We start from the raw sequence: 14,102 nt of genomic DNA on the forward strand, positions 1-14,102 counted from the left end.
CTAAGAAACTTCGCAATGTTTATAACCTTAAGTATATAAAGCTTCAAGATATTCATCTTGATCAAACTTGGGTTCTTCTATGCTCAATTGATCAAAATAGGACAATATATATTACATATAAAAGTCTTCTTGGATATCTATTAAACTAATACTAGTGAAATACTTAGCACGTAAATTAGAATATCCAAGTTAATATTTTTTTCTCATCAAAATTACTAAAATCGAACATGAGGCTTATGAAGTTAATAAAATTGTTGTTATAAAACCACTACAAAAGATAACCGACCTTAGTGACTTCACTTCATTGATAATTTCAATGAGAAGAACATTTGGAGAACTCAAATGCTTACTTTTCAAAAAATATTGTAATACTTGTTTGTTAAATGTTTTGAAGAAATAAAGTAGTATATTATTTATTATTAAGCATAATTTATTTTAAAATTTTAACTAGATTTAGTTTGATATTTAATCAAGCAAATATTTGGATGACAACTAAATTTTTTAAGTACCCTTTTAGATTTTTTTTTCCCATTTGGGTTAAAGTAAGATATTTCATTCAACGCAAAAATAATCGCAAAAGAGTGGAAAATGATAAATTATTTTGTGCAGAGGAAGGACGCAGCTCTATGTCTGGAGGTGAATCAGGTGCAGCCACGTCAGCGGTACGGAGCCACAGTACATAGCGAAGGAGTGACATTGCGCGTGCATTCTGATTGGTCTCCGAATGACGTTTGATGTCCACATAAAATAATTAATTGTGGAAAAGGCCTTGATGATAGTTGTAGCAAAAAACCTATATATTGAAAGGTAAGCGAGAGGGGAAGTCCTTTAAAAAAATGTCAAAAAAAAAAGTAAGAAAGACAAACTGCTACAAAAATAACTAAATAGCATATTTCATTAGGACAAAAGTGATGATGAATAATTTATTACTTTTCCCTAAAGTAAAGTGTTCATGAAAATTTTAGAGGAAGAATTCCTTTAAATTGCCTTAAAATGTCATTTGGGAGCGTAACTGAGGAGGAGAGATTGACAACCCAACATTGGCTAATAATGCTCTACAATTTTCCTTTGATGATGGATGTGGGAGAATTTGTAAGAGTAGTTATAAAGGAGAATATTTTTTTGAATAATATAGAACATGAAGGAACTAGATTTCCGGGAATCAAACATCGGCTCTATCATGAATTTCTTAAACCCTAAATTTAGATGTTCTATTAATTCTATTATAAGAAAATTGGAGGTCATTTGCTTGAGCAGATTTGCCAGCAGAGAAAGAATTTTATGATCATGAAAGTCAATTAGCTTTTACCCTTTGGGCTTCTAATTAGACCCACAACTTAAGTCAATCCAACATCTTCGAAGCTAACATCAATGTCATATAATTTTGAAATTGAACTTTAGGTTAGTGGAATCCTAGTCAGGCATTAACTATTATGATCCTCAGGTCATTTCTCCTTATTATAATTGGTTTGTAAGAGGTTAAATTTTAATTAAATTTATTTATATTCATTTTACTTATTTTTTAAAAATTTAATGAAAGTTTTTTCAAAAAAAATCCATTAAATTAAAATTTTTCATGTGGCACAATATAGGGAATAGCTCGTAAATTTAGATGATTTGAGTGATTTAAAACCCCTTGATGTGTGAAAGAGGTAACATAAGAGATACAAGATTAGTATAAAAAATTCTTAATCTCACTAGCAAAAGTTTAAAAATAAATTTAATAATTTTTAAATTTGTCGTTAAATTATTTACAATTGTTTTCCAAATTGCTGTTAATCCATAAGACAGTTGCTTATTTGAAATGCAACGTATTTAAAGAATAAGCCCAAATCCCAGCCCATAAAAAAGCCCATCAAGAAAAGCAAGGGGAGAATGAATGCGAATAAATCCAAACGGACTCCGGCGAGCTCAAGCACTAAGAAGCCGGCGGCGATCCCCAAAACTCCTCAGCGCCCTCTCCGTTTTATCGAATCCCTCGCTCCAGGATTTCTTGAAAAGCCAATACGACGATCCAACGCCGACGGTCACCGGAACAAACGGCGGGAGAGATCTCCGCCGACACCGTTCTTGATGGATGCTGCCCATCTTGTGGAGATCAACCTAATCTCCGCTCAAGCGCTAAAGTCCCCGCCGGGATCTCGCCGTTTCCAAACCTACGCTGTCGCGTGGATCGATCCCGCTGCCAAGCTCCGCACGGCCGTCGACCGTGGCGGCGGCGAGAACCCTACCTGGAACGAAAAATTCGTGTTCCGTGTTCCCGCCGCCCTTCTCTCTCCTGATTCTTCCTCCGCACTCTCCGTCGAGATCTACGCCTTAGGAGGCTGGTATTTTCCCGACTCCCTCGTCGGGGCCGTCCGCCTCCTCCTGGACAATCTCGGCCTCCTAAAGCTTCCTCCCGACTCCCCCTCTTTCGCCGCCGTTGGCATTCGGCGCCCCTCAGGCCGCATCCACGGCATCCTCAATGTTGGCGCCGCGGTCCTCTCCCGAGTCCCCGTCTTCGTCTCCGAGGCGCTCGCCGTAACCTCAGCGGTCGGTTACCGCGATTTCATTCGCAATGGCGCTCGGCCGCAACTCCGAAGGGCCAACTCGTCCAAGCTAATCTCCACTCCACCGTCGCCCGTTGCCGCGGATCTGGCGCTCAAGGAGTGCAATAGAGATATCAAGGAGGATGAGAGTAATTGCGGCGGCGGCGAAATGGCGCTGTGCGGTCTAGGTTTTCCGAGAAAGATACATGCCAGCCCATTTGATCAGAATCTAGCCATGTGGGGATTCCATGAGAAGAAGTACCTCCGTTGATGGACAGTTCTGAGTTCAGATCATGATCTTCTTGATTAAGAGTACCTTGTGGAACAGTTGATGCTAAACTACATTTGTAGGGAAAGTGAAATAACTGTGAATTTTTTAATTCCAAATTTTTGATATATTCTTTTATTTTGACAGACTTACAGACAGAATGCTTAAAATTATTATTTTTAAATATTTAATACTTAAAATTATTATTACCTGCAAAAAATTCTGAAAATTGTAAATATCGTTAAAAAAGTAATACCTTCATCGCCTTCTTCATTACAATCTTTCTTTGAACTCCTCATCTTTCATATGCCTTTGATTTGTCACCTTTTGCTAGTCAAATAAAAATTATTAAATTTTTTTAAGAAAAAGTTGAAGTTCTTTTGTGTAAAGATTTTCAAGCTGCTCATATCTATTAATAGTATGGTTGATTTTTTTTTTTTTGTAAAAACTTTCAAGTTATTTTGAAGATTTACTTCATTTATATTTTATAGTAAGGTTAGATAGCTTAAATTGTTAAGGATTAAACATTTTTTTTTTCATTTTAATCCAAATAATTACACATTATTATAATATTATCAAAAAAATTTTGATGAAGCACGTTATTATAATATTATCCAACCTAATTTTAGGTTCATGATTGGAGGGATGTATAGGGGCGGATCATAAAAGTTTTAAAATACTATGGTATTTAGGCACTTGCCCCAACATAATTAAACACATTATGTATAAATGTAATTCTTAGATAATGATGAACCAAATACAAAGAGAAATAATAAAGAAAATTCAAAAATATCTTTACAACAAAAATTTATTCTAGGGGCGCTGCCAAAAAAAAAAAGAAAAAAAAATTCTAGGGCGCTGACCTGACAACCTAACCGGGCAGGTTGAACCTCGCCAAGGGGTGCTGCCCCCTTGGACCCCTGATATATCTGTGAAGCGTACAACAATGAATAAATAGGTGTCGAGAGGCAACGCCCTCGGAATAAATTTTGGATGTAAGGATATTTATGAAATAAAAAACTTTACATTGTTACTTGTAGATCTTGCTCATATAATACCAATTGCTATAGTAGCAGTCGAATGAGCATTCTCCGCTATAAAAATTTTAAAGAATCATTTATGCAATCATATGAAGACTCTTGGATGAATGATTACTTGATTATTTATATTGAAAAATATTTTTTTAATAATATTTATAAAAAAGTGATTGCACAATGATTTTAAAATATGAAGACTCGAAGGAAGAAAATAGAGGTATAATGCAAGAAAAATATGAATATCATGTGCTTTTGATTGTATGTTTTTTAGTTATATAATTTATCTTTTTTATATAATAAGACTAACAAAAAAATTTAAAATAGTTTGATGCATGTCCCAAGCCCATATGAAAAAATTGAGGGTTTTTCATATTCATAATTTGTGCCTCACAAAAAAATCCTAACTTTGCCATTGCATCTAATGAAATTCGCAGCACCTCGATTGCTTGCACCAAGACGGAGGCTAGTTTTTTTTTTTATTTTTTTTTTATTTTTTTTTTTTGAAAGATGCAAATTGCATTAAAATAAAATGACGTAATACAAACTACTAAAGAAAAGCAATACCATCACATTCCTCCTTTAACAACTTAATAAAGGAAGGAGGAATACTACCACTATCTAACTCATCCTGATAAAAAAAATTATTAATAGCAAAGTTAGCACACCAATCTGCCAACTTATTACAATCTCTAATAGAAAAATTGGAAGCCACGTTCTTCAAGTCATTTAGAAAGGAAAGCTCCACCCAATATTTACAATTATTTTGCCATTCTTTAAACAATCTTAAGGAAATTTCATCACATTTACATTATCCCCTTCAATAATGATTCCTTCCACTTGAAACATCCCATCCTTCATAAACCATTCCAAGGATGAGATACCTGAGAGCTCCAAGTGAAATATATCCCAATGAATATAATTAAAACCAAAAGCACATAATAACCTACCTTTATAATCCCAGAACACACCACCAATATCAACCAAATTTGATCTTGGTAAGGAAGCATCTACATTTACTTTTATCCAATCGGGAGGTGGAGGGTGGCAACAAATAAAAAACAGCTGAGAAGGCTGATTAATGCCCAAGAGGCCCGAGCAAAAACTAAAATGAACTACATAAGCAAAGCTGATGGAATTAGCTGCAATACCATAATTCCATCTTCATAATCTCCATGAACTAGTTTGTTCCTTGATTTTCAAATAAAATAAGCTGTTGAACAATACATATTAGCTAAGAAAGAATTTTGCCTAGCCATAAATTCCAACCCCTTATAACAATCTTCCAAGGATGAAATCAAAGGCAAAGAAAAACCCCATCTGTTCAAGCAATTGATAACCTGAATAATCTTCCTACAATTCACCACTATATGCTCGGAATCTTCCATAATACCACAACGTCTTGGGCAAAGGTTTCTCTCCTTCAACTACCTATACATAAGAAACTTAAAAGCAGGTAGGCCATCATTAAATAATATCCACCAAAAAATTTCCACCCGAGGATTAAGCTTCAGTTTCTTAATCCATTTCCAGAACTCCTTTGATAGCACCTGATTCGAAGCCTCCTAAGAAAACGTAGCTAAAGACTTTCCAGAATTCTGATAAAATAAACTCAAGAACAAAAAAAGAGTAAGAGAGAGAATGTCTAGTTTTTAGATAATATTTCCACATCTTCCATTATAGTGTTGGGATGAAGTAAATGTTAGTATGATTGCTTCGAAGGTTGGTTTGCCTTATATAATTGATGGAAATATGTTTAAATGGGGTAAGCGGGAATTTGCTAGAGTTTGTATCCGCATTAACCTTGATGGAAAATGTTAGGTGTGTGGGTGGAGGGTGCTACTAGAGATTTTTTTTTTAGAAAGTTGAGAATAAACGTATCTCAAAATTATGTTATAAGTACGATAAAATTGATCATTTTAAGAATTTTTGTTCTGAGCTTGGAAGGGAGGTGGATCTGGGTATGTAGCTAGATGATTGGATAAAGTTGATGGTCGATCTTTGAGAATTGAAGAACCTATCAAGGATTCAGCTTTATCTTCAGTGGTTAATAATGTAGCTGAAGATAGGAAGAGTGTGATTGATGATTTGGATTTAAATTATGGTCCTTGGATCCATGATGACTATGGCAATGAAATTTTTATAAATTATTGGAGAAGGAATGAGTTCAAGTTTAATTCGTTGAAGAATCGGGGTCCTAATGAAATTCTAGTTGATGGAATTACCTATGATAAGGTTAAGGCTTCGATTGCAAATGATGTTGTGTAGGAAGATGTTGTTGTTGTTCAAACTCTTAGTCAGGATTTAGCGTATGTTATGGATGTTCTTATTGTGAATTCATCTCAGAACTCTCATAATTTTGGTGTAGTTCTGGATACTAACAGTGATGGTAATTATGCTGATCTTAATCCTTTTAATGTGTTGAATGGGTGAATGATGAGGAGGAGGTTGTGGTGAAAGATGGTGTTAAAAAATCTCATGTGGAGGTTGGTACTAGTGTACTACATAATTCTGATAAGTTTGGGGAGGTTTTGGAAGAATTGGCCTGTGGGAAGAAGAAGCTTTCTAAGGAATTAAAAAGGTTAGGCCCGGTTATGTAGGTTCCTAGGAATAGGAATGTTGATGGGGGTGGTAAAGACAAGGGCGGGGAGGTTTCCCCTTGTGTTCATAAATGTCTTCTATTGCTTTTTGGAATTGTAAAGGAGCTAGGAAAAAATAAGCTTCTCTTTATTTAAGGGATTTTGTGAAGGAGTTTGATGTTTTTTTGTTGGGTTGTTGGAGACTAAATTATCTTTTGTTGATATAAATGAAGTTAACAATATTGTTGGTAATGAGTGGGATTTCTTTTGCATTCCTTCTGAAGGGTTGTCATGTGGTATTATTGTTCTTTGGAAAGCTAGTGTTGCTTCCTTTTTTGGTGTTGGAGTCTTATTCTCAATTTGTCATTGACGAGTTGAATGTTTTGAATAAAGTTGTGTGGTTAATTTCTTTCATTTATGGAAATAAGGAGGTGTTTAAAAGAAGGGAGATGTGGAGTAGAATTGAGTATTTTTCATCACCTAATGAGCCTGCTATTATTGGGGGATATTTCAATTATGTTCTCTTTAGGGAGGATAAGAGGGGAGGGAGAATATTCTCTTTTTCCCAAGGACCCAAGGAGATGAAGGCTTTTATGGTGGATAATGATTATCATTAATTTGGTTTCATTGGGCCAAAGTTCACTTTGGTGTAATAATAAAAATGGAGGAGCTCATATTATGGAAAGGTTAGAAAGGTGTTTGGTAAACTCATCAGCTTTGATTTCATCTCATTTGTTGGTGGTTTGTCATCTTACAAGGGTAACTTCTGATCATTGTCCATTGGTCATTAACTTGTTGAAATCTAAGGTGCCTTCTAAAGAAGTTGTTAAATATGAAGATGTGTGGGTTTCTTATCTGGCTGCTTTGGCTGTGGTGGCTAAAACTTGGTTTTAAAAGGCGATTGGGAGTAATACTAAAATTCTTAATATCAAATTCAGGAGATCATTGAATGCACTATTTTATTGGAGTAAATCCAATCTCAAAGATTTAATGACTTTGAAGGAAGACCTTAAAAGAGAATAATGGAGTTGCAAATGGAAGAGGCTAATGTTGGGGGACTTTCTGCTTATCAAATGCTCTTGTTAAGGGCCAAGGTAATTGAGCTTAATAGTAGTATGACACGGTTGAACATATGGTGGAGGCAACGTGCCAAAGTGAAGTGGTTATCGGATGGTGATTCCAACTCTAAATTTTTTCATGCTTTTATAAATGTAAGATGTAATGGGAATTGGATTCATCAAATCAAAGATGAGAGTGGTGTGGTTGTTGATGATCAATAGAGTATTGAGGATGTTTTCTTCAAATTCTTTCAGAATAAATGGAAGGTGAGGGACTGTGTGCTAGATGGATGGCCATCTCCTATTCAATTGCTGGATGAATTAGACAGGGTATTCTTGGAAGCTGGTGTATCTAAGGTGGAATTTCTAGCCATAGTGAAGCATCTTGGACCCAATAAATGTCCAGGTAATGATGGTATTACATATTCTTTTATTAAGGTGTATTGGGACATTATTGAAGAAGATGTTTGGAATGCTATTCATGACTTTTTAAAGTATGGGAAGATGAATGATGATTGGAAGGAGACATTAATTGTACTTATTCCTAAAATCAATAATCCTATTGTTCCTGCAAATTTCAAGCCTATTAGGGTGCGTTTGGGACAGCTGCAGCTGTCGGTAAAGTAGGTTATAAAATTATTGTATATAAAGTTACTTTCAAAAATTATTGTACATAAAGAAATATATTTTGTTTGGGAAGTATAACTGTCAAGTTGCTGTGCTGCAGCTGTATGAGAATAAAATTACCTTTATACCCTTATATATTGAGATGAAAAAAATGATGAAAATGTCAAATTTTTCAAAAAATTTATATGCTAATAAACCAACAATTCTAAATTAAAAATTGTATTAACTTTGAAATATTTTATAACTTTTAAATATCATAATATTTTTTTTTTTCTATAATGTTTTAGCATATGAAAACCATTCCTCAAAAGGAGAAACGAAAATTTTGAAGCTTTCGAAGACCAGAAGCGTACATGCATAAAGATTTATGGTTGAATTGTGCCCTAAGGTGATACAAGCATTGAAAAACAATAATAATCACAGAAATCACAAGGCCAAAAAAGTTCAACATCGAATCTAATATCCAAAACTACATTCAACGGATAAGAATGAAAATTTTCAATCGTTATGGGAAAAAACATGAGCTCGTGCGCGCCGTTGGCACGGAGAGAAATCAAAAGAGTGTGCCATGAGGGTGAGAAGAGAATGCCAGCGACAGAGACGCCGTTGTCCCATAGAACTGCGGCGAGCATCGAACTGAAATCCTCATCGCCAAGCTTTCCAATGAAGGCGGACAAACCTCCAAGCCGTGATATAGCGATGGAAACATTTGCCGAAGCACCACCGGGGTCGCGAAAGGCGACGGAGATGCCGTATGGGTGAGAAGCGAATGCCGGCGACGGAGACGCCATTGTCCCGTAGAACTACGGCGAGCATCGGACTGAAATCCTCGTCACCGGCAAGTTGGGGTCGCGGAAGGCGACGGAGACGCCGTGTGGGTGAGAAGCGAATGCCGGCGACGTAGACACCATTATCCCGTAGAACTGTGGCGAGCATCGTACTGAAATCCTCGTCGCCGGCAAGATGGGGTCGCGGAAGGCGCCGAAGGGACAAAGGTCGTGAATATTTGTGGGATTTATGTCATTTTTCGGCGGAAAGCAACGGACCGCGGGACTCGGTAAAAGGTTGCGAGAAGCAGCTATGTGCCGTGAATTTTTTCTGCCGCAGTTCTGCCGTGCCCGCCCCAAACGATTGTTTAATAATTTTTTATAAAGCAAAGCAACAGTGACGCCGTCCCAAACACACCCTTAGTCTTTGTAAGGCAATTTATAAGATTGTAGCTAGTATTCTTCTTAATAAATTTAAAGTTGTTGTTCCTAAGTTGATTTCAAAGGAGCGGGTGGCTTTTGTGAAAGGATGTTTATTATCAAATCATGTTTTAATAACTCGGGAGGTATTTCATAAGTTCAGATGTTTTGACTCAAGTAAAGGGCTTGTGACTTTTAAAATTGATATGGAATATGCTTATGATAATATGAGGTGGATGACTTTAAATCAAGTCTTGAGCTATTTTGGTTTTCCTTCTAAATTCTCAAGGCTTATTATAGAATGTGTTGAAGATTATAGTTTTTCTATCTTGGTGAATGGTATTTCTTCTAATTGGATTAAAGCAAGAAGTATTTTTAGGCAAGGGTGTCCCTTGTCAACGTTTTTATTTATTCTATGTTCTCAATTGCTATATTATGAGTTTTTTCATAAAGGAAGTACTATGAGCATTCAGATTTCTCCAATGGGACAGAGGATTTTGTATCTTTTGTACGTTGATGACTTTCTTATTTTCTGGAAGGAAAATGTAAAGATGGTGAAGGAAACGAAGAGCATTGTTGGAAAATTTTGTAAGTGGTCTGGACAATGTATTAATTCTCAAAAGTCTTCTATGTTGTTTGGGAAATATGTCAAAAGAAGGAAGAAGAAAAAAAATTTTGTAATATGGGCTTTAAAACAATGAGGGAAATGGATAATTTAGGAGTTAAAATTTCGTTGAGAAGATTGGTGACTGCAGACTTTCGAAGTAACATTGTTAAAACATTGGGTAAAATCAATACTTGGGGTAATTAATTCATATCCCTTGTGGGAAGAATTGTTCTTATTAAATCAATAGTGCTCTCTTTTCCAATGTTTTTATCTACACATGTTCTATTTCCTAAGGGGTTTTTAATGGAAATAGATAAGTTTTCAGGAAGTATATTTGGCATAAGAATGATGGTTATAATGGGCTTCATTATGTATCTTGGAAGGTTTTATGCTTGCCTAAGAGGTGTGGTGGCCGTGGCTTATATTCTTGTGTAAGCAAAGTGGGTCTTTTACGTGCTAAATTGGCGTGGAAGACTTTTACTAATCTTGAGTTGTTTTTTTCAAAAAAAAATTCTAGCCAAATATGGGTCGGCCAGTTGGGATGGTGAGTTCAAGAAGGGATGTTCTAATTCCTGGAAGATTATCTCAGATGGAGCTAAAGCGTTAGTTCCTATTATAAGTTGGAGAATTGCTAATGGAAAATCTATTAGGATGTTCAAAGACACTGGTTGCTGGACAAGAGGCTGAATGAATGGCCTACTTATGTACCAGGATTTGAGGATAATGAGATCTACTTAAATAAAGTAATTCTAAATGGTGTATGGAATGATTCTAAGCTGGAAAGGTTTTTTGGAGATCAGTTGGTTCAACTGATTCAACAAACCACAATTTAAGATCTGGTAAGTGATCAGCCAGATGGGTTCACGATTACCCGATGAAGGGAAGAAATAATTCATCATCATCCAGCAAAAAAGGAAGCACACGATGAAGGCACAAGCAAGAAATGTATATGGGCAATACCAGAATGAGATCCACCCAATTCAATCAAAGCATAGCTTATCCTCTTCATATTTTTTCCAACCCTTTAACTTGGCTAAAATAGCCTTTTTAATCTATAATTATAGAGAAAGATGGGCATGCATCTCATTCCAGGCCTTCCGGCGTTGTGTAAAGTTAGAGGCATTTTTTAGCTAAAAAAATGCAGTTCACGAATCATCAATGAAATCCATCACTTAAGATAAATATGAGTCTGACATGAAGGAAGAGAATATAGGAAGAAAAAGATGTTAATAAAAGATTAAAAGAAAAACTAAATTAAAAAAATAAATAGTTTATGCTTCAAAAGAGCCATTATATAGGCTGCAAGAAGGTTTAACATGAATATTTCTGCTAATGAGGGCATCATCGGATTTAAGCCCACCAAAAATTACAAGTCAGGAGTAACCAGAGAAGCTTAAGGAATAATGTTTGTGCCATATTTGCTTGCTCCACCAAACATGAGGCCAGCTTTCTATTTGAATTTTGGCTTGGAATTATTCATCCAATAGATGTTGTCAGTCCTAGTAGATAGAATATGGATTTTTAGTATAATAGTTTGCACATGAACAGGGAGGGAAGCTGGTAGGTTCCAGTTACCATTCAAAAGGACCTCAAAAAATTTTTTGGTCTTAGGAATGTTAACTGAATCGTTAAGGATATTGAAGTGTTCTTTAAAGTTTTTTTTTTCCACGAAGCCAGGAGGCCCCAAGGAACAAAAGGTTGCATTCAGGCGTTATCTTAAATGTGAAATGTTTAGTAATGGGGGAGCAGCTAAAGCTTGAAGTCTTTTCTAGCGCTTAGTTGGTTTATGATATTTATTATACCAAAAGGAAAGGAATTTTTCTCTCCACTACTAGCCCAACAAATAATTAGGAGTGAGAGATCTGCTAATCAAAGAGCAACCAAATGCATCAAATAAATCATTAATAGCCGGAATACAAAGGCCATCATACTTGGTAGTTCTGTAAGTGTTTTTTCCAAGTCATTAGGTGGATTTTTTTCAGCATTTATTTCACTATGGTATACAAATTTGGCACATAATTTTTTTAATATATTTAAGGTAAGTTTTTTGTTAAAATTGAGTCTAGATCTAATCAACAATGCAGTTCAACATAAAGAACTTGATGAATTGCATTCTACCATTAAAACAGAGATCTTTGGCCTCCTAAACATTTAGGAGAAGGGTCACTTTTTTTCTTGAGAGGCTAGATATCAGAAACAAACAACCTTCAAGCAACAATAGGAATCCCTAGGTAAGAGAATGCATCTTTATCTTTAACAATATGTAGAACATCACAACTAGTTTGTTGGTTCAGGGTGTTTAGAGAAGTTAAGTGATGTTGCTCTTTGCAGGGTTGATAGAGGTAACAACAGTCTTCGAATTTTCTAAGGATGTAGTTGAGGCTTTGTAAAATTGAGAAGAGATTCTTTGCCAAACACTAAGGTATCATTAGTATAATGAAGATGAGAGAAATGCTCTCTACTAACTCTAATTCCTTCATATGCCTTGGTGAGAGGTATACATGCAGAACTGGGTTTGACTGAGAGGTTGAATGAATGGAGAATGGAAGGGGTTGTTGTCTACTAGAGCATGTGAGGAAGGAGTAATTATTACATGTAGAGACCGGGCGTAGAGCTATTTCAGACTCCAATGAAAATATGAAGTAAACTACTGTATTACTAGGTATTATCGTGTATTGATGTATATTAGTTGTGTGTTGATATGTATTAGTTATGTATTGGTGTGTATTAGTTGCATATTGGCATGTATTACTGTGTAATAGCTAATACATACCAATACATAGCTAATACACACACCAATACACAGTAATACATAGTAATATATCAGTCCACACATCATTTTTTTATTGGAGCCCCAACGTAGCTCCATATCCGATGTCCGTGCGTAAAAATTTCTAATGAGGAAGAGAGTAGTTGCCTGTGAAATATTGAATGGAGATTTGATTTGACAAATTTTATAAATAAAATTGTTCAGAAACTTTATTTGTTAAATAAAAAATTAAAAAAATAATAATAATTTGATTCTAATCATGCGCTTAAGTAATAATTGGCCAGCTAATGTGGCTCGTCCTATTGATGTAACGCCAATCATTTGAGTAGTGAAAGACTGGCCTTCAGATTTTCTTTAAAAAAAATTAAATACTAAACGACTAGCATTCGACTTTAAAAAAAAAAATTAAAGGGGATGTCGTCTGAAGAAGCTAGTCATTTGATATTGTGTTCTAAATTTCATAAATTTTTAGGACAAAATTTTTATTATAATATTTTGATAATTTTTATAATAGAATAAAATGGAGATTTACATACATATCACTTTATTTCATGCTATTTAAATATCTAATATCCAAAACTTTAATATTACAATTTCTAATCTCTTATATAAAATTTAATAATATCAAATATTCACTAACATATTTCATTCTTACCACCCATACCACCCTATAAACTTTAGTATTTCATTCCATACACACATATTTGTTCTATGGGTTGTAGGATGTATTATTAAAAGTTTAGGTGTTAGATATGTAAATAGCATGAAATAAAGTGGTATGTTATAAATCCCAATTTTAAATTTTGTTAATTCTATTTAAGATTACTAAATACTAATTATTTAGCTAGAGTACTAATTTCAAAGAAAATAGAAAAATTTATGCTCATTTTCATATTAAATTACATCATAATATTAACTATATTTTTTATTTAAAAAACAACATAAGTCTATTTTGATAATAGATTTTAAATAAATATAATTTTGATCTTAAAAAAATAGTTTTATATTCATACACTATTAAGTGAATGTTATAAGAAAGCATTTATTCAAATTTTATTTTTAAAAGTTAATTACTCATGACAATTTTTAAAAATCAATATTTTTTAATTATTTTATAGAGCAAATATATTTGAATTAGGATATTTGTTAAATTTGTAATCAAATTAATATCCAATTTTTAGATTTATTTTCAAAAGAATGTAATTTTAATTCTAGGCAACCCAAGCAAGCATATAGAGAGGAATTAGCAGTAGATGGGATACAATAAGATTTTATTTATATTATTTAAAAAATTATATTTTATTATATATAATATATAGATAGATAGATAGATTAGAGAGAGAGAGAGAGAGAGAGAGAGAGTGAGAGAGATAGGAGAGAGAGAGAGAGAGATAATTAAATAGCATAAAGAAATTAGAATCAACCCTAGAAGATCTTTCATTAT

General features: G+C 34.4%; 2 protein-coding genes across 2 annotated transcripts; one reads left to right on the forward strand and one right to left on the reverse strand.

Annotated features, from left to right (window-relative positions):
* Positions 1–1,702: 1,702 nt before the first annotated feature.
* Positions 1,703–2,908, forward strand: LOC110112060. Its single transcript, XM_020844142.2, has one exon. The coding sequence runs from the start codon at positions 1,876–1,878 to the stop codon at positions 2,797–2,799; it is 924 nt and encodes a 307-aa protein (XP_020699801.1). The 5' UTR covers positions 1,703–1,875; the 3' UTR covers positions 2,800–2,908.
* A 5,569-nt stretch (positions 2,909–8,477) lies between these two features.
* Positions 8,478–8,885, reverse strand: LOC114580382 (fructokinase-1-like). The gene has a single exon (XM_028697751.1). It carries the CDS (start codon positions 8,883–8,885, stop codon positions 8,478–8,480), a length of 408 nt encoding a protein of 135 aa, XP_028553584.1.
* Positions 8,886–14,102: the final 5,217 nt, after the last annotated feature.

This window comes from Dendrobium catenatum, unplaced genomic scaffold (genome assembly GCF_001605985.2).
Source record: "Dendrobium catenatum unplaced genomic scaffold, ASM160598v2 fragScaff_scaffold_114, whole genome shotgun sequence".
NCBI lineage: Eukaryota > Viridiplantae > Streptophyta > Magnoliopsida > Asparagales > Orchidaceae > Dendrobium > Dendrobium catenatum.

Coding starts and splice junctions, on each gene's coding strand:
- LOC114580382 (XM_028697751.1), bottom strand. CDS start 8,885: ATGGCGTCTCCGTCGCCGGCATTCGCTTCTCACCCATACGGCATCTCC.
- LOC110112060 (XM_020844142.2), top strand. CDS start 1,876: ATGAATGCGAATAAATCCAAACGGACTCCGGCGAGCTCAAGCACTAAG.